We start from the raw sequence: 21,242 nt of genomic DNA, 5'->3' as shown, positions 1-21,242 counted from the left end.
AATATTACAGTTACCCAGGAAAGCTCTTAATTCCATGGGTAGATTAGACCATTATACGAAATAAAAATAATTATATTCTGAACAAATTGAGCCATAAATAGTATGTCTTAGTCAGTCATTATCGAAATATAGCATATCAAGGTCAATCATCAAAAAATGTCGTTTCTGGTCATTTTTTGTCAAACTGTTTCATTAGAGTAAATATAAATAAGCATATGCTCAGTATTTAGAGCCCAATTTTAAATCTCTACCACACATAGTTGCCGAGATATGGACATTCTACATAGATAAAGGTTAAAGGTCAATAACCTTTACTTCTAACCATTTTTTGACAAAATGTCTCATTACAATAAATGTAAATATGTACATTCTGAACAATTTGAGTCACAATTTGTTTCCCTACGGTCAGTTGTTACCAAGATACAACATATCAAGGTCAAAGGTCAAACATGCAAGAAATAGCATTTCCGGTCATTTTTGGCCAAAATGTTCTATTAGGGCAAATATAAATATGTATGTTCTGAGTATTTTGGTACCAAAATCATATCAATAGACCAAGTAGTTTAGGAGGTATTGACATTTTAACGTTTTATCTATTTTGGCGGCCATCTTGAAAAAAAAACACTTTCCGGTGGTCAAAATTCTTGAGACTTTTTTTCTGTTATTTAGTACACCCAATACTACCAAAATCCGTTGAAAAACCTTTTGTTGCAATTTTTTTGAGGTTGGCCCCTTTTTTTCATTAGTTCTACTCTACTATTCAGTATAATCCAATTAATGTTTTAAAGAAATGTCAATCAGAACATGTCACACATTAGAAAATAAATGTAGTAAGGAGATCTTCTTCCTGTAAAACAATAGAGCACTTAACATAGGCTTTGTCCTGCATTTGATTGAAGGCTTTATTTGCATAAGTCATTATCAAAGATCATGTGGGAATTATGGGAATAAAATTGGAAAGAGCAGGAATGATGCATTAATGTTAATAAGTTTGCATACAATTTAGGAATAATTTGCATATTGGATATTAATTTACCATAAATTTAAATTAATCGTAGCCCATTAAAGTATAATTTCTGAATGTACAGTAGGTAAATTATGTAAATTAAAGATTTAAAGAATCCATTGCAACATACTTAAAGATGAATTTAACCTAGATTTTCAGAAGATACAGTACGGCACACAACAAATTAATAGTATAATTTATTTTTGTAATGTAATGATATCAGAATTTTCTTTTATTTAAATTTATCAAAAACCAAAGGACAATTTAGTCAATAATATTCTATTCAATTCAAGAAAATCTTAAATTACAGTATTATTTCTTTATTTGGATTTATAAAAAAATTTTCCAAATTTAGGTTAGGTTAGGATTGTAGGTATTAACTAAGAATTGTACATACAAGTAAACTAAATTTAGATACAGCTTCTGGAGCTTAAAGTGAGTTCACTAAACTCCATGATAGGTAAAATGTAACACCTGGGCCCTAGGCCTAACAAGACAAAGCTGAGAATAAACTTAAGTTCCAACTTATAGTAGGATATGTCTGGTAACATGGGTACACCCTCCTTGGGTCCTCCCACCACAAACCAGTGAGAAAGGTTCTCAGATGAACAATTAAAGGGTAAATATGGACGAGAGCACAGCAGGTACACAAACGGGACATGAAAGTCACTACATTGCACCTGGAAAGTTTGTTTGATTAAAACAAACACACATTACAGTAATAAATTCTGTTATTATAGCAGTTCTCCAATATTCCTTACAACGTAACATCTTTGATGGAAGGGCTTGTTGTTTCTGCTATAGTGGATGCTGAACAAATTTATTTGAAAAAATATAAAAAATACAGACTTATTTGTCCCAAAAAAAAAATTTTATTATCGAGTAACAGTAGACTATACAACTTCAACGCAATTGAGAATAACATTTTTTTTTTATGTTATTTTAAATAAAAAATATTAAAGATTTAAATACAGATACTGTAATAAATATTTTTCTTTAAAAAGTTTAGGATAATCCAAAGACAGAAAAATGTAATGTTCAAAGCAAAAAATATAATTAATAAGCATTAAATATAAAACAAATAGGAATCCAATAATTAATATTTTAAATACATTTAAGAAACTTACCCTATGTTTTTCTGGTCCCATTCAATTGCTGAAAGTGTCCTAGCCAATGAGGATGTGTTGACGATTATTGCAAAGATCCATAACAAAATTATTAATGGGTTACATCTATGTTTCCAATCCATAGTTAGTTTGTAAAATTGTCAAAATCACTAGAAAGTAGGTCCACAAAAAGTCGCAAATGAATTGCACTAAACTATCCGTAAAAGTTTGCGTAAAATAGAATAAAATGTATCGCCAAAATGGGGGAGCGATACGTCTATTTCAATGCAACACAACCGGTTTGTAAAAATTGATCACGACAGAAATGTATCTGTTTTGAACTGTACAAGCGTTTCTGAAACAATGAATGGAGGGTGTGTTTCCCTTCCTAATAAACAAGAAATAAAAAGCTCAATTCAACGAACGCCTTCTTTACAATAAAAGATAAATAAGAAAAGCCATACATTCCAGTGTTGTAAGTGGTGTCCTTAGCGTGTATGTTGTTGCTACTGAACCTCTTTCAATAGACACTGCCAGCAGACGTGATGCACGAACCGTGGCGGTCAATCTCTCGCGAGTAGGCGGTGCTTACAAAACTTGTGAAAAGCTGAGCTCGGGCTAATTTACATATGAATCACTAAAGATAAATTCGAACTACATCCAAACACTGATGGTTTTTACACAGTCTATGAAATAATAACCAACAAGTTAAAAGTTATTTTTGCTTTAAAAAATGCCTAAAAAGACAAAATTATTAATTTTTTTATACAATTTTTAACCACAATTTCACCACACTGTTTTTGTTTTTGTCGTCTGCTTTTGTTTTTTAAACATCAAGTTTTCCAGCGAATGAGGGCAGTAGATATATTTTTATCATGTTTTTTTTTGTTTTGATTTGTCATCATGATGTTTTAGGCCCAGTAGAGTCGAAGCCTAGTCTAAAAAGATCATCACAGAAGTAACTTATTAATATTTACTATTTAATATAAATATAGTATGATTTATAGATTATTTTAGCATAATATTAAGCAAAGTATTGAATAAAGTAGGTTGTATTATAATACTAAATGTGTTGGATTTGTCTAGGCCTGTGTTGTTGCTGTTGTCTGTCCGACTCACACGACCAATACGTCGCCGGATAGGCCTAACTTAGCTAGACTAGTGTGTGTGATGGGCTTAGGTAGGTCTAAGCTCGTAGAATGTAAATTGTCAACATGAATGTTAGTTAAAACGCTGCAATAATAACCAACAGTGATTATATTAAATCTAGACATGCATTTAATTTACACTTTTATTCATTCAGATATGAACCTACAGGCATTTGTTAAAAAGCAAATTGGGCTTATAAACCTTGAACGGCGAGAAGAAATAGAAGAAACAAGGTATTTTATTTCTGCACAAATTAACCTCCAAATTAAGAAGCAGACACTACACCGGACAACATTACAAACTTAGATTAATTACATTGATTGAGTGTTATATTTAATTTAAACACAAGATCTGAAATACATTATTGAAATTGAATTATTAATATCACAAAACATATATACAAAGGCTCATATAATTTTATTTTACAACATAAAAGATTGCAGATACATAATGAAGTTGAATTGGATATAGGCATATTCATTTATAGATAAAGCCAAAATCCCTGGAAAATTCAAGCCTAATCAATAATTATTTAGTAAAAAGGTGTTAGAAATTGTTAATTAAAAGTAAACAGAAGGAAACTCCTTCCTTTGTTATTGAAATAAAAGTAAAGTACATAATGCTACAAATGCATGACTAATTTAAACAATTGTGACAATAACAGGAAGGGTAAAAAGCCTTTATTGTATTATAGGAATTCCAAACCCTGGGAAACATGCCCTTCCCAGAATGCTTTGTTTATTTCGATGAAAGAAACTAGTACCAGCACATTATTGTTAAAATCGGAGAAGAGTGAAATTGTCTGATGCCTCGTATTCTTTTCAGCATGGAGTTATTATAGCTAGCGCTCATGGTTTAAGTATGAGATACTGCTTGAAGGACTTAGAGTTGTTTTTAAGTTTTCAGTACCTTTCGTAGTACTCCTGCAGCAATGGTAGTAGTAAAAATAAATTAAATATAAATCCTAAAATGAATTCATTTAAAGATGTATTGTCCCCCAAAAACATGACAAGTTAGTGAAGATTAATAAAATCAGATTTTGAATAGTCCATTTTGTAGTTTTAACAAAGTTAATCACTTTCTTAGAAAAAAACACCCCCAAAAAAATAATTTTTCACTTATGAAATTGCAAAATAAACAGATGTTTACATTTACATAAAAGATGTATTTATTGTCTCCCAAAAACATGAAAATGAAGATTAATTATCTGACAGTAAAATGGCATATTCAACAAAAAAAGTTAACAAATTATTTTTTCCGGGGGTACAATATATCTTTAAAGTTATACAGACTAGTGAAGTTATTTATCTTGCCAAATGTATCAATCGCGTTTTCAAGTTAAAAAGCATCATTAAGTGCTGTGTTGTCTGCATTCCATTGATCCTTTTCTTATGTTAAAACGTATCAAAACTAACTTACAGATATTTGGGCCAATGATCTGAGATAATCTACTTAAAGTTCATTAAATACTAAGATCCCAAACGTCGGGTGTTAAGAAGATTTGTAGACAATACCTAGATAAGAAAACACCATTTAAGGTTTATGAGGGACAATAGGATGATCTTTATAATATCGACCCAGTCTGACCTTCTGATAAAAAACAAAAAAAGCAAAACAAAAGGAACGTTGGATCTCTTTCATTGCCATCAATTCAAAACTACAATTGGACACCGCAAACATTTAATTCTGATATGTTGTGCCAATTAAAATAAGTTGATTGTAACAGAAATGACGCAGATATCTCTGACCCAATTAAAATGTTTTATCTTTCACATTTTAATTTTCAAAATTTATGACCATCACAATTTATAGAACATAATAATTAATAATCTAATGACTACAATAATTAACCTAATGAGTGATAAATACATTCCAAATATTGGTAACAGTGTACATTAGACAAGGGAAGGGATTATGGAAGGTACTATTGTCTGATAGGGGTGTTTAATGATTTAAATATGATTTTTAATATTCGATCTGTTGGAAAAAAAAATTAAGCTTATAAATGTTATACCAAAATACTGATTGGATATACACGTATAGCCTATTGAAACATTATAACCCTTAAAAACAGGAAAATGTCCAGATTTAATAGTCAAATTAATATATCCATATTAAGTCTCAGAATTTATGAAATATATAAAAACTGATTAATGTAATGTTCATGACTTGAGCCAGGGGAGTTTCCATTAGAGTAAAAGGAACTAGACATTTTAAGGTCGTACTTTGTGTATTTCCTATTTGCAATGTCTTTCCTTTGGTTTCTAAAAACGCTGAGTCTCGTATCCCTGGAGGCTTCAGGGAACAGATTAATATTAATATGTTTATTTGGTCCCTGGGATGAAGTCCTCATTCGTGATCTTCGTATGGTGTAGAGTAATATAATTAGATACCTTATATTAATATTATTGTTTATAACATTAAACACCAATGGATTATATTTTAAGAAACCATAATAGTACTCGTAATTATATTCAGGAATGCGCCAATTTACACAGACGAGCGGTAACGGTAATACAAATATAGAATATATGTTATTCAATTTACACACAACGCAGACGTGTGGTTTCCGCTCAAGATAGATACATATTTTACGTGGCACAAGCTATGCAATCTTCTGCTTACCATTACCGCTCTTCTAAGTAAATAATGCAGCAAGTAATACATTGTATTCTTGACTTTTTCATGTCAATCAATACCGATAAAAACTTATTAAAAAGAAAATAGTTTAATCCAAACTACTGATTATTTAGGATTAACTTAAAACCAAATGTGTTTATATTTTACGGATGTAAAAAAACATTGACCCTCAATCAAAAATGATAAAAATCGTGGAGGTGGACGATTTAAAAATCAAAAGAAAATACTGTAATCCGATACACCTGATTATAGATTACTTGGGGACAATGTTTTATACATGAAAAATACATTGACCATGGGATGGTAGTAGAGATGAACTAATTCACACCTAAGGGTATACAGAAACAATAAGATCAGTCTCAAAGTTAAGTCCAAGTCAGGGTAGCCGGAATAGGATCACAATAGATAGAAAAATAACCTTAATATTTAATGACGCATAATTGGGATATTGTTAATTGGTAATGAACTTGATTATCTGGTCACAATAAGATCCATTACAGAGATCACTTAATGTGTTTGAGGTTTTACAGTTTTTATTGAAATGTATAAAACAAGTTATTTGAAATATTTTTACCTTTTTGTTTGACACTGATCTCACTGTGGACATTTTCAGATATGGATTATTGTTGAATAGATCTTGAATAAACCAATTAAATGTATTAAGTTACTTGCTTTCCAATCCACAGTTCCGAGGTTCGAATCAATTATTGTAAACTTAAAAACCAGACGCCACCCATTAGAAACTCTCACAATGAGCAGTTTTCTGTGTAAAATGAACTCTGAACATGAATTTACTTAAACTATTTGGTCAACCTGAGAGTATCCAATAATTGTCAAAAGCTTGATTGTAAAAAAGTATACATACAGTATGGCAATCCAAGTCTGCCAAAAGTACCAAAATTAACCCAAATATGGAAATAAGATTCTTCCTATAATTATAGAGTTACCACTGTTGGATAGGCCTCTGAAATCTGAAAATATTAAAAATGTCTTTTCAAACATGATATTCAATGCTAGAACTTGTAAAACCCTTATTAAGTGCACACTGACAACTGTTAGTTGTTGCCTGATTTTCTGACGACAAGGTCGACATTTTGCTGTAACTTGGCTGTTAGAGATTGTTATCATTTGTCATCAGAATGTAGCTGTCATTTTTGTCCCAATGTAGTTGTCATTGTCACAGAAAGAAAGTGGTAATATTACATTTAAACATTCACTTTGACAACCCAGTGGCTTGTTGGACAGAGATTGTTCCCTTTTCTTGCGAAAACTGAACCACCTTATTTCTTGTGGCTACATCACTGCACTGTACGCATGAAAATAATAATTTAGGGGAGAGGGTGGTTTGTGGTACCCAGAGTTAGTTATACCTCTACTGGGAAGATAAATTTGTATAATGCTGTAAAAAGAAGGATGGAAATTGATATGTATGTATAAAAGTTGGCATGGAGAATAATTTTCAATTCGTGGCGGATTTAGATTGCTGGATGAATATTCAATGAACATTATAAAAAATGTAATTTGATATAAAAATGATAAATGGGAGATTATTCTCTTAGGATGTTACATAATCACAGGTTTAATATTGACATTTTACTGGCATTTGTTTACATGTTTGTGAGTAAGGGAGGCCATCTTGGGGAAAAAATGTTGTTAAATTAGGCGTGGCAAACATAGATAATATTGATTTTTGTTTTGGAATGGATATAGTATATTCCCATGCTTGAGTATAATCTCACTCCTGAGTATAATTATTGCACCCTCAAATTTGGTCTAAGTTTGAACACAAAATCCATTTTTATTGTAATCCCACACCTCTATATTTGGCCAAATTTGTGCCTATGTCTCCCGACACTAAATAACTAAATATAAAACTTTCACCATTATTATTTTTTATTTTGTAATAAATTATATTTAATTATTTTATTATGCATATTAATATTGTAATATACTAATAATAATATAATATTTTTTAATCAGTATTAATAGTAAAATCATGTATTATCAATTAAATGTTTCCTCACAAAATCTCCAAAAGGATTCGAACCCAAACCAAGTACTTAACCACCTAACCACATGAAAATATTACTTCCTTATTTATACACTAAGAACAAGAGATACCTTTGATTATATTCTAATGCTATTACGCCTACATTTCAATGCTACAAAGTATAATATAAACCTTTTTACGACTTTTTGTTGAGAATGCAAATAAGGGATTTAGCTGCAAAGTTCAATTCCATATTAAGATTAGATGCGGCGGATTGTACGCTGTGTATTCATTTAAATATATTCAATTGATTTCAACGTTATCATTCAACTTATTCGTAGAGATTTAGCCGCAGAGAATCAATTCATCAGAATGTCAATAGCATAGTCACATTATAGCCATGGGAATAGATGACTGGGTAGTGATGTAGGCTGTAATTCACCAACGTACTACTCCACTAATAACTGGATTTAGTTGTATGTTAATGTCGCTAAAAAAACACAATGTGTTTGTCAATGTCTGAGCATACGTAATACTTTGTCCAAAGATTAAAAATATATTTGTTTAAAAAAAGAAGGCGTAAAAAAACCCAGTATTTGATTTTAGTTTAAAAAAGGAGTATTAGTGTCTATTTACAATAGTAAAAAAGATGTAATCATTTCTGATATCATTTTTATTGAAACTTGGTATGTACTGTATGCAATCGAGGAAAACCTATATTTATGTAGGCCTACACAGCTTTACCCCTGGTAACTACCTTAAATAAACTCACCCTACTTTCAAATCCAAACCTGAAAATATGTACAACATAATTCATGAATGTTTTTAAATATTTAATATTTAAAATTTGACCTTTCTCGTACTTACTAATAAATCATAACACATGCAAGAATAAAATGTTAAAGAACATGGGAATAGCACATAGTAACTTGTAAACCAACAAAGAACATACTTAAGAACTATGTTTGGGTCATAAACCACACACACAAACAACTATTATTTTCAAATTTTTAAATATATAGAAAACGAAGAATTATGTTGTGAATGACAGCTAAAAAGCCAGTCTTCAATACCAGTGGAATTTAAAGCAATTAAACTCCACTCATTCTTTTTTTTAATTTACTGGTTAATGAAATGCATTCATTGATTGATCTAATCTTATCGCACTAACCCAGCTGATGATTGCCTAAGTGTATGTAGTAACATGATCAGATTTTAATTTGAAGTCTGTGTGGCATTCTTAGTTTGCTTATTCCCGTAGGATTCGAAGGCAACAAGTTTAAGTGGCATGATACATTCTGATAATTGATATGTTTCCATTAAAAAAAATCACCTCCCTCCACCTACTTCCAAAAAAAAAAAATGTTTATAGAATAGTGTTAAAACACTACTGAAATACAGTAATATGTTTTGTTTGCAAGTATAGATTTTTGTTTCAGATACATGATTCCTCACAACATTTATACAGTAGAACCTCTATTGAGAGGACCGGACCCAACAAAGTGTCCCCTTAATAGGGTTGTCCATAATGTTAAAACATATTACCAACCTTCCAATAAGAGTGTCCCGAGGTGTCCTGTAAATACCTTCAATTGATGATAAAGTAATTTTTTTATAGAGCTTTTCAGGAGAATTTACCTCTAAAAGAGTTACAACAGAAAGGCGTATGTCTACTTAAACTGCATATTACCAGTCAGTTTACTGGTCTTTATGGAAGAAAATTGGTGGTATTTGAAGCACCGCAAACAACAAATGATGGTTGCCTGCCTACCAACAGCTTCTCTCCAGGTAAGTGTTTAAGTCTTTAGTTAGTGGTATTCAAAGAACCCCCAATGACGGCTACCTGCCTACCAACAGCTTCTCTCCAGGTGAGTTTTTAGTACAGTAGTTTTACTCAACTCAATATCTATCAGATATACACACCTATTACATTCGAACATCTCAAAAACTGATAAGCCTTTATTGGTTTTTATTACCTGTCCCCTAACACATCAATTCAAGACGCTTATTTATATCTTATTTGCATGTATTTTTATCTGTTAATTTTGAGTCTTCTTTTAAGAGTGTGTCTAGACAATTTGTGTTCAAATCCAAGTAATTCTGTTCTGTCATATTTAAACCATTTTTATGTCAAAAACAAGAATGGTAATCTGTTAGATGTCAAGGTTTTCTCAAACAGGCCTAGAATGAGTAATATTTTGTAAGATTGTATCAAAATATCTAACTTACATAAACGATTTTATATATTCGTTAGTAGTGAAGAAATCTGTATTCTCAATACTGTTGTCACAAAGTACCTTTGTAGAATGTCATTGTGTATGCTTAAATAAAGAAAACCCTCTTAGCAATTGACCTTTTTATGTCAATTTTATTACAGGATCAATTGTTGGTGTGTCGCCCTCTGGTGGTGGTGACAACTCGGGAGCTTCTCAATTATCTGGAATCGTGTCGCGTGTCACAGATAAACTGATTACTGTTGCTTTTGATGCCGATGAAGATGTGGTGTCGTTAGATGATTCGTTGACGTACCGGCTGACGATTCTAGCAAATGATGTCACTTATAGAAGAATTAAACAGTAAGGAGCTTTTGATATGTGACGACCTATGACCTAGGAACTAGTTACGAAATTGTAATTCATTGTGTGTATGCAGAGACATTGGTACATGCTTCCTCTTGAAACAGTTTCGGCGAATTCTAGGTCCAGGTGATACAGTATGTGTAGGTCTTCATAAAAGCTCCCTATATTGTCAAGCAGTGCTTACATCATCATTATTATATTAGTATTATTGTCATCATCATCACCGTCATTTTCCAGGTCATCATTCATTTTCAGTGTTTAATTATCCTATTCTGTAAGCTCTATCACATGCAAATCCATTTTTTGAAAGTTTTAAATACGTGTAATTTCTGTTCTAAAACAGGTGTGCGTTTTTAGGCGTTTTTCAATTGATACATACTATTTCCTAGTCACGTTTCATGACAGTTAATTTTAAAGTTCAAACTACTTTCTCTTGATATCATACATCTATCCACCTGTAAAAATATATGTATTAAATAGGTTTTATAATCTTTTATTACTTTATATATTACTGTTATATTCAAATTGTCAAGGTTGTTTTGTAGTTTGATAATTAATAACTAATGTTCAGTATCTCCAAATAAATACATCATCTCCTCAGGGAATGTCACCATTAAAGGTTTGACTCTATTAAATATTTAACTATAGAAATGATTGTGGGTATTTAATTTGTGGTTATAAATGATTATTCCCTAGGGTGATAACTACATTGATACATTTTCCTCCACAGTTCTATATAGATATATATCATAATTTTCCCTTACCCTGGGGACATTATCAATTTGTGACCAAGGCCTAAGGATATAGTTTTCCTCTAAATATGGTATATTCCTATATGTGTTTTAAAATGCATAATTTATCGTTTCAAGGGCGCTCTCAAACTTAGAGTCTCACCAACCAGGACCAGCTTATCATCTTATAGATGTGCTGTTTGGAGAATCGGAACCAAGTGCTAACCCCACCCCACCTCCATGTAGATCTGGAGGCACAGAAGCAGTTGAGAAAAACGGTAAGTCATCAAATGATTTGAACTCACACACACACACACACACACACACACACAAATCAGTTTATTTGATCCATAAAGAAAAACAGACACTACCCAGTAACCGATGATATGATCAAAACAAGTAAGTACTAAGTAGGTTGGATTGTATGATGCCAGGGCTGTTAGTCCCCTATGTATTAAAATCACAATACTTTCGGTTTTGTGAACTGTTAACTGGAACAAAAGACTTTTTTTGTCCGGAAACGTTTTGTTTAAAAAGTATGTAAAAGTCACTTCTTACGATTATGAAAAATATTCTCATATAAAATCAAATAGATTTTAATATTGGGTTTTACTCGATATGCTAAAACACAGATAGTTGTCCGTTTTCAATCATACCACAAGAAAAGGAATACTTTTTAGGATTAAATATTTAGGTTGTTTGTTTTGTTGAAGGAAGTATGGAGCTGAATAAGGCAGTACAATCGCACACAGAAGAAATGATATCGATCCTTAACAAAAAAAACCCTCTACTGCAACAAGGAACATTATGATCCCATTTTCTGCATGACTAGAATATATTACAGTTGCACAATTATATGATCTTGAAAAAGAAAGTTCAATCACTTAATATCTCTTGAGAAAACAAAACTTTTGTTCGGAAAGTAAGAAAACATTTGCAAATCAATTTCCACTTTCCCAGGAACGGAATTGTGTTACATCAACGAGAAACTGGATGAGTCGCAACGAGAGGCAGTCAGATTCTCGTTGTGTCAACGAGAGGTTGCCGTGATTCATGGCCCACCAGGTACAGGTAAAACAACCACGGTGATTGAGGTCATTCAGCAAGCGGTCAAGCGTAAACTGAAGGTCAGGTGAAACTTGATCAATCTTGTACAGTATATAAGTTTTCTATCTACAGTATTGTAACAGATACAAGAGTTATATATTCAATTTAATTCAATTCCGGATTTTAAAATACAAACAATAACACCTACATCACACATGCCAGACCCAGGGACTTCTACAGCGAACTCAATATATAAAAAATTATTTCTGTCAACATTTATCCTGTAATTGCCATTTAATGAGGCTTTTAAAATTAAGCGGTTTCTCTCTTCATCCACTTTAATGCTGCAAAAACCAAGCCACCCAAAAATTAAAAAAAACATGGTGTCAAAATGGCCAAGTAAGTATGTCGTCTGTTGGGGTTTTAGCCACATTGTATTTTAGCAGTTGCTTGCTGTCAAACATAGTACAGGTGCTACATTATGTTTTCCCTAAGGGAAATAACAAAGGAATTTACTGAAGTTCAATAAATGTGGTTATTATGTGAAGCCTTAGCAGGCTTATTAATGAGTGGCACAGTAGGTTACATATTTGAATTCCAATCCCAAAATTCTTAATTCTAACTATTTTTAATTTTTTAAAGCAATTTTTTTTTGCTCAATAACAATAGACACAAACAGTTTAGACAAATAAGATAGAATTTACTTTCAGGTTTTAGCATGTGCACCATCGAATGTTGCAGTCGATAACCTGGTTGAAAGACTAGCTGTGTCAAAGGTCAAGATAATTAGGTTGGGTCATCCAGCTCGAGCACATCGTGGAATTCAGAAGTATTCACTAGATGCAATCTTGTCTGTCAGCGAGGCTACTAAAATTGTGCAGGATGTTAGGAGAGACATCGATAAAGCGCAGGTTGGTGCAGCAAACTTTCTGTGAAGTACAGTAACTACTCTAAATGTAACATTTTATTGTAATTCTCTCTGGACTTAAATTAAGCATCATTACTAAATTTAAATGTATAGATACTTTGGATAAGATACTTTGTAAAAATGTCAAGAATTAATGATTTTTTTAAAAATACACTAGGCTAGTATTGCCAAGAGCCGAGATAAAGAAGAACGTCGAAAGCTACGTACTGAATCAAAACACCTTCGACAAGAGCTAAAGCAACGTGAGGCAAAAGCAATGCGTGAAATTCTTACTCGAGCCGACGTAGTTTTAGGTACGACCACAAGTGCTTCACGCGAAGGCCCGTTAAGTAATTTACCAAAAGAACATTTTGACCTGGTCGTTATTGATGAGTGTGCTCAGGTTAGTATGTGGTGGATGCTAAGTATTTACGTATATTTTAAGAGGTCGGTGGACTAGAAACTCATCATTTAACGTAACTTTCATTGTAAAGTATTTTATCCCTTCCACGGTGGCTTATTGTAGCTTAACCGATGATTGAAACGTTACAGCCCATTCATGTTCTAGGAGTAAACCCTATCATTTGTGATTGATGCTACCAAATCCTTTCCACTTCACTTGTCAAAGACAACAACCTCAGGACGATTGTTGTGTAATTCACGTTTCCTTTTTGTTACCGCAATCTAGGCCCTGGAAGCGAGCTGCTGGATACCGTTGATACACGCTGCCAAGTGTATCCTCGCGGGAGATCATCAACAGTTGCCTGCCACCATCAAATCTGACAAGTATGTACATAGCAGCGTTAGTGTTTCACTGTAGTAGTGTGAAAAGTGAGATATTTCTATCTATGCTGCAATCATAATCACATTAATATTATGAACTTGCTTGTTCATGTTGTTCTGTAGTATACCAACAAAATGAAGTATACTCTCTATGGAAATATAACAAATTACAATGGTCTATTTATGTCATTTTTACACCTCTAGTTATTTCATTTTCTTCATTGGCTAGCCAAGTGTATTCCAGGAAAATAGTGTGTTCAACCTCTGTTAAATTTCTGCACCACTTTTGCTTTCTCTTTACCGGTATTCTGTATTTGTTTGCTTTTGATTGTCACAGTGAATGAAATAATAATAATAATATAAAAATAATAATACTTGTTTTTATAGCACTTTTCCAAGTTGATCAAATTGCTTCACATATTTTGATCTCAATGAATTAAAATGACATATAAATATATATATAAATATAGAAGTCTCAGATATTAAAACTACTTGGGAAATAAATACATTTTAAGAAGGCGTTTAAACAAAAATGTCGAGTCAGCCAGTCTAATTTGAGCTGGAAGAGCATTCCAGAACACAGGGCGATACTTGAAAAATGCTCGATCACCTGAAACCCGCCTAGTAATTGGATTGTACAGAAGTGTGAAGCATAATAGAGTATGTCTAACCAGGTTAAACTTTGTACGTACAATTTAAATATAATATGGAGCCTTCGATTTGCGACGAACATCTACCAAATTATGTCATGTTTGTTCATTTTGCGCATGCGAAGATGTTAGGACTGCTCACCTCAACACATATTTGATGATTTCTTGTCCAGGCGATGTCCGACGACTCACCAATTGACCTGACTCGGGTCGGTTATCGGTCGTCGCAAAGCGAAAGCTCTCTATTGACTCAATTAAAGCATCATTTGTCTTTCAATTTGTCTAGAGCTGCCAAGGAAGGTCTTGAGGTTTCTTTAATGGAAAGAATTCTGAATCTGTATGGTGATTCTGTAATGAGAATGTTGACCATGCAATACCGTATGAATGATGATATCATGAGGTGGTCTTCTCAACAACTTTATGACGGAAAACTTGTGTCACATGACTCTGTTGCTACCCATTTGTTAAAGTAAGTAAACATATCAAAGCCTACCATTCGGTTGTGACAGAAAAATGGATAGCTCTTTTAAAATATTTGTATGTATGAATTTGTTACGTAGAACTTCGTTTACGATTAATAATACACTGCATAAGTCCAAAGGCAAATTACTGGAAAAAAGGCAATGTTGTGCGTATCATTGGACCTCAAGTACAACAAATTAAAGCCAATCAATAATTATCTATTGGTTGTTACAAACAGTTGGGAAGAAGCTCTTTTAAAATATTTTTATGTACATACTGTAGAACCTAACCTTTAAAATGTTGAAGCCTACCAAGAATTGTCTTCTACTTAGTTCTTCACAGACAAATGAATAGCTTCTTTTAAATATTTTGGTTGTTTGAATTTGTACATAAAACCTATATTATCTTTATGTATATATTTTTAATCCAATAATCATTGAATTGGTTGTCAGAATGAGTGTAAGGATGTATTAGGGTGACTCAGCTCTTATCTAAATCTAATGATTGCTTTTAATGTACATTTCAATGTGTATACAGTATTTGAATTTAAACATGTGTCTGACACCTGGCTATCTGATTCATTTCACTTGATCCTTTTCACCCCTGGTAGCGGACCCTAGGTTGCACTTGACCCTTTGCACCCCTGGTAGCGGACCCTAAGTTTCACTTGACCCTTTGCACCCCTGGTAGCGGACCCTAGATTGCACTGAAGACCTACAGATAAACTTACACACGTATCATAAAATTGGTTTTTGTTCAAACTAGTAAAAAAAAATAATGTATTTTCCAAATAATAACTTTTTACAGATTTTCCCATTACAAATAAATGCAATAAGACCAATCCTATCCACCAGTAGGCAAATTACTAATAGGCCTAAATCTCTTTTTCAGTTGCTTACACTTGGGCTTGCCCCTTTTCGGGAATAAAAATTAATTGTCCAGCACTCCCACTTTACAATTTTATAGTCCATTGTAGGGTGGCTTTTTACAAGGGTGGCTTTTTTTCTGATTTCCAAAGGCACCCCCGATTTAAAATACTGGCTACAAGATTGTTAATATTGCTGTTATGTTTGTAGAGATCTAGATCATGTGACTGAGACAGAGGACACATCAATCCCTCTGCTGTTTGTGGACACAGCTGGATGCGACATGCAGGAGCTGGATCTTCCTGAAGAAGTTTCACGTGGCAACGAAGGTAAGAGCATAATATGAAGCTTGCGATCGTTGACCTTTCAATCAAGCTGTTAAATATACAGAGAACTCAATCAATCAAATAATCTTTATTGTAAACAGTATATAAAAATAGTACAAGATTATTTACAATTTCATTATTCATTAATTAAAATAGCACAACAGAAGACTAGACAGAAATAAAGACAGAGAAGAATAACACAAACCTATTACTTACTTATTATTTATTTTTAAACTTAAACTCCATCAGGTGAAGCGGACTTAGTTGCAGCTCATACTGAGCGTTTAATATCATCTGGTCTCAGAATATCAGAAATTGCTGTCATATCTCCATACAATTTACAGGTAATTATGATTTAGGAATTTCAGAAAACAAATATCACTAAGTATAAACTATTAAACAAATGAGGCAAATTGCAACATTTGTTGTTTTAGGTTGATCTGATAAGATTGAGGCTTTCTACTAAGTATCCAGACTTAGAGATCAAGTCAGTTGATGGATTCCAAGGCAGAGAAAAGGAAGCTGTTCTTATCTCACTTGTACGCTCTAACACTAAAGGTTTGTTTTCTGACTTGTTCTTCTTTAAATGAATCTGCAATATGTGTAATTTTCCAGAATATGCAGTTTATAGAGCTATATGTATTCAATTAAAGTGTATTAAAGATGTATTGTCCCCAAAAAGCATTAAGATTAATAAAAAAAAGACTTTGAATAGGCCATATTAAGAATTCACACCTTTAATAAGCAAATCCTTGTATCATACATCATTTGTGTTGCTTTTTTGCAGGTGAAGTCGGCTTTCTTGCGGAGAATCGTCGTATCAATGTCGCCATCACTCGTGCTAGAAGACACCTCGCAATCTTTGGCGACTCAGAAACAGTTAGCAACCATGATTTTCTCAAATCTTTAATTACTTATGTAAACAACAATGGAGAAGTCAGAAGTGTGTTTCACTATCAAACTGGTATGTTTTTGGAAATCTTTAGTTTCAAATCTTATTGGGCCAATGAAAGAATCAAGCAATAAGAGAGGATAACTCTCAGCCAGCTACCCAAATTTCAGGGCCCTCATTCTGTCTACATTATCAAACATGTGACAAAAAAATGTGATGTGCCCATATATGGACACAATGATGTCATATCATTACCATATTGACACATCACACTTTTTTTGCCAAACTAGTTTGATAGTGTAGACAGACCTTTAGATGAACATTGTTATTACAACAACAAAAAAATGTTAGTAGAAAGATACGGTTTAGTAATGATTTTCATTCCACAGAGATGAATCTTGCCAATGACGCCCCAAGACCAGATTACCTTGATTTCAGCCAAACCAAAATGCATCAGAAAGTAACCACATCGGCAACCAACAGCTCCAAAAGTCACCATGTTAGACAAAAGAAGTCAAGTTATAAGAACGATATAAAAAATAAACAACCTGTGAAGAATGTAGCTGTCAAAGACCAATCAATTGCAAAGTAAGTCACTTTGATGTGCTTTCAGTGGATTACTTCAATATAGTATAGGACATCACTGAAAATATGTAAATGTTGGCACACATGGCATGTCATACCTATACTTGATTTGGAGTATCATATAAAAATCAAAACGCCTGCAATTAGTGTTCGTAAAAGAATACTAGAAATGTAAAAATAATAATTGGAGACTTGGGGGAAATTCTAGCTGCATTTATTCAGTCACGGCTAGACAAACAATTGCAACAAAAAAATTGATAGGTTTCATCAAAGTTTGTAAAAAATATCGCTTGTTCAAATTTGTAAAAAAGCAAAATTATGTGCGATTGGTTTGATCTCGGCAAAATGTCTATTCTATTGATTATTATTTTGAAGGTGTTCTCTTGGTGTGCAGCAGGGCTTGACCGAAAAAGAGATACAGACGCAGGTGGAGGAATTTGTCAAGGACAACAGCAGGATGGCAATGGCTTTCCCAACAAACCTCAACTCCAAAGAAAGATACCTTGTTCATGAGGTAAGTGTTAGTGACCTTATTGTTGTACTGGCTATTCTGTTTGGTAATAATTTGTTTTTTTCTTTTTTTTGTTGGCATTGAAGGTACCTCCGTGGTATATTATCCTAAACTTTAAAACACTTGTATGTATTTTTGTTGTACAATATGAAAATGGAAGAAGCTGTCTGCCTCAGATAAGTTGAAGACAAAATCTCCAATATCTTCATATCATCCACAGCAAAGAAGGCAGTAGATTTAAATCAACAAGCAAATAACTTTAAACATACTTGATTACAGGTTTTGGAGCTATGTGTTCAAATCCTTGCTCTGACTCATAGTCAGATCAATACTGTATTGGATTTGTGATTAATTTCAATAATGTTACTTTTCTTTTGTAGATTGCAGAAAAACTTGGTCTTCTTCATTTCAGTACGGGAGAAGAAAATGAACGGCATATTAGCATAAGTAAAAAACAATCAAAAGAAAATGCAACTAGTTCAGTAGATGATAATGAACTGACACAGAAAAAGAATAAAAGGAAGAAAGGGCATTTGAAGTCTCCAGAAGTAAAGACCGTTGAAGAAGATGTTACAGAAGTCATCTGTGACAAAGATCCTGCACCTATCGAGTACGAGAAAGCTGATGCTTCTAGCATTCGTATGTGCAAATACTGTAAGAAAGAAGTCGATCTTGGAAACCTGTTATTACATGAACTCCAATGTGAGAAGATTTATACACGTAGATTAAAAGACCAAGATATTAAACAGTCTACAAAAAAGAAAGCAAAACAAAATCAGAAAAAGGTTATAGAGAAAACTGACGAGGACGACTTTGACGCGCTTATAGCCGCAGCTATTAAGGGTGACAACACGTGTAACTTTGTGAAATGTAAAGAAAAAATAACAATCATCGGACAGATGTGCATGTTCTGTAATCGTAGGTACTGTCTTTTGCATCATATGCCGGAGGTGCATGGTTGCGGGGACAAAGCGCATGCCCGGGCACGCAATCAACTTCAGAGGGAAAAAGTTTTTCGAAACGGAAGTGGTACTAAAGAGAGAAAGGTTGATCCTGCAAGGAAGGAAATTCTACAAAGGAAGTTGGATGCCAAGACTGCTGAAATGGAGGCATCGAGAAAGAAAAAAGGTCCCAAGAAATAACAAATATTTATTCTAAAATAAAGAAATTTATAAACTATTAAATATTATTCAACAAACGGCTAGTACAGTGAAACAACTACAATTCAGATATTTGGTCAAAAACTTTATTTTTACAAAAACAATAAAATATTTAAAATCATGAGTGTCGAATTGTTTAATTTAAACCGCAGTCACCTAATAGATGATGAACAGATTCTTGAATTCATCTTGAAAATATATTCTACCAGTAAAAGTTACTGGACTAAGCATGGTATACAGACTAGATACTTAAGTCTGTGAGGGAATAGTGGATACCAAGGCTCACTTTTAAATATCTTGAATCCAGGATTCAGGCAACTTGGGCACCATTCGTCTTTGATACGACGATGTAGTCAGTACTTTCATTACTAACAGTACTTGCTTCAAGTTATTTAATTACACATCATCATGTTCATAGTATGTCTCAGAATGTTATTCACTTTTTAAATTGTTCATACTTTTTCCTCTTTAGACATTGGCATCCTAGGAAGCATTCGAGGGGGCATCATTCCTGGGCCCATTGGTGGCATATGTCCTAACAATGGTCCACCTGGACCCATTGGCCGCATCACTGTAAATAAAAATAATCAAGATGTTACTCCTACCATGTATAGTAAATACAACCTAATGTTATGATATATAGTGATACACAAGCATACGTTACAAAGTAGTTTTTACTATACTAGTGCAGAAACCAATACTTACTTGGTCCACCTGGACCAGGGGGCCTCATTAATAAACCAGGTGGTGGGGCCATCCCATGAGGTGGTACTGGTCCTCTCATTTGACCTGGTCCTACTGGTCGTGGTCCTCCGGGTGCATAATTTGCAGGTGGTGGAATTGCACTACCACCTGGGGGTACGCCTGCTGCGCCTGGGAATGGGTTGTGCTGTATTTTACCTGCTTGGTATGCAGCAGCTGTAAGAGAAAATTACAAATAAAAATGATACAAAAACAAGAATTACACATTATATTAGATTCCTGATTAGATTATAATAGAAAAATTATATAGAATGTCAACTTACTTGTCCTATCAATTAAATTCTGTGCTTGCTCTTCCATCCATTTCTGATAATATATTCTTACATTTTCTTTGTGTTTTCTACCAGTACAATGTGTTTTTCTTACAGATGGCTGAAAAAAAAAAGATACATTTATTAACTTGGATCTGTCTATCTAGGCCTACAACAATTATGTTTTTGTGAAATGTTTAAAAAACAATTTTGCATATTATTATTATTATTGCTTGAATTGAAAGGCAACTTACCGAATCGTGTGTGAGGTATGTATCGCAGTAGTCACAGTAATACCTGCAAAAATAAAATAAAACTTATTAGTGCACCCCTCTAGCCTAACAAGCTACCTATCTAGGCCTAGCCTGAGCTACCTGTACTACTACACGTACGGCCGGCTAGACAGTACACCGCTTGGCCTGCCTTGCCCTAGCTAGGCCGGTTAGCTTCAACCATTTTATCGTTGTTAGATGGACTTCTAGGCCTACCTGCTGCTAACTTAATTACTAATAAGTGAGCTTATATGTGGATAAACGTCGCTAATATTATATCTGACTTACTTAGGCATTGTGTTTTTAGGTTTTTATTGACTAAAAAACCAAGAATGATAGACACAACGCTACACGGTGTTTTTCGACGCGACTACGATTTATTTGCTGCCACCAATCTGCTATCAACTTTTTAGAAATGGCGCCACCATGGTAGTTCTATTTCGTGTGTGTTTTTAAACTAAAATAAATTTGTTTTAAATTTACGTTCACAATACATAGGCTAGCCTAAAATTATGATTAAATATCATATAGATAATATTTTCTTTTCTAATTGACTTTATTTCAAAA

The 21,242-nt window shown here is 33.2% G+C and overlaps 3 protein-coding genes across 4 annotated transcripts in view; 1 reads left to right on the top strand and 2 right to left on the bottom strand.

The window, feature by feature from the left end:
• Positions 1-2,760, bottom strand: part of LOC144847396 (ephrin-B2a-like) — a 60,087-nt gene extending 57,327 nt beyond the window's left edge. The window contains exons 1-2 of one of the 2 annotated variants that reach the window (XM_078703728.1): positions 2,577-2,760; positions 2,134-2,282 (exon numbers count right to left, since the gene is read on the bottom strand). In XM_078703728.1, the coding sequence (XP_078559854.1) occupies positions 2,134-2,255 (122 nt within the window). In that variant the 5' untranslated portion in view covers positions 2,256-2,282; positions 2,577-2,760. Of the gene's footprint in view, positions 1-2,133 lie in introns of both variants that reach the window. The other variant, XM_078703727.1, reaches the window with a different exon arrangement.
• A 255-nt stretch (positions 2,761-3,015) lies between these two features.
• On the top strand, positions 3,016-19,511 carry LOC144847527 (DNA-binding protein SMUBP-2-like). The gene is made up of 17 exons (XM_078703929.1): positions 3,016-3,070; positions 3,416-3,494; positions 9,510-9,679; positions 10,269-10,467; positions 11,340-11,479; positions 12,162-12,328; positions 12,959-13,159; positions 13,334-13,558; positions 13,844-13,941; positions 14,875-15,057; positions 16,127-16,245; positions 16,492-16,586; positions 16,677-16,800; positions 17,030-17,206; positions 17,524-17,722; positions 18,095-18,233; positions 18,611-19,511. Exons 2-17 carry the CDS (start codon positions 3,418-3,420, stop codon positions 19,370-19,372), a joined length of 3,075 nt encoding a protein of 1,024 aa, XP_078560055.1. The 5' UTR covers positions 3,016-3,070; positions 3,416-3,417; the 3' UTR covers positions 19,373-19,511.
• On the bottom strand, positions 19,461-21,070 carry LOC144847528 (U1 small nuclear ribonucleoprotein C-like). The gene is made up of 5 exons (XM_078703930.1): positions 20,964-21,070; positions 20,658-20,700; positions 20,416-20,524; positions 20,096-20,308; positions 19,461-19,961 (listed from the first exon to the last, which is right to left on the bottom strand). Exons 1-5 carry the CDS (start codon positions 20,969-20,971, stop codon positions 19,843-19,845), a joined length of 492 nt encoding a protein of 163 aa, XP_078560056.1. The 5' UTR covers positions 20,972-21,070; the 3' UTR covers positions 19,461-19,842.
• Positions 21,071-21,242: the final 172 nt, after the last annotated feature.

This window comes from Antedon bifida, chromosome 7 (assembly GCF_963402885.1).
Source record: "Antedon bifida chromosome 7, ecAntBifi1.1, whole genome shotgun sequence".
Classification (NCBI taxonomy): domain Eukaryota; kingdom Metazoa; phylum Echinodermata; class Crinoidea; order Comatulida; family Antedonidae; genus Antedon; species Antedon bifida.
This window is presented reverse-complemented; position numbering and strand designations above follow the sequence as displayed.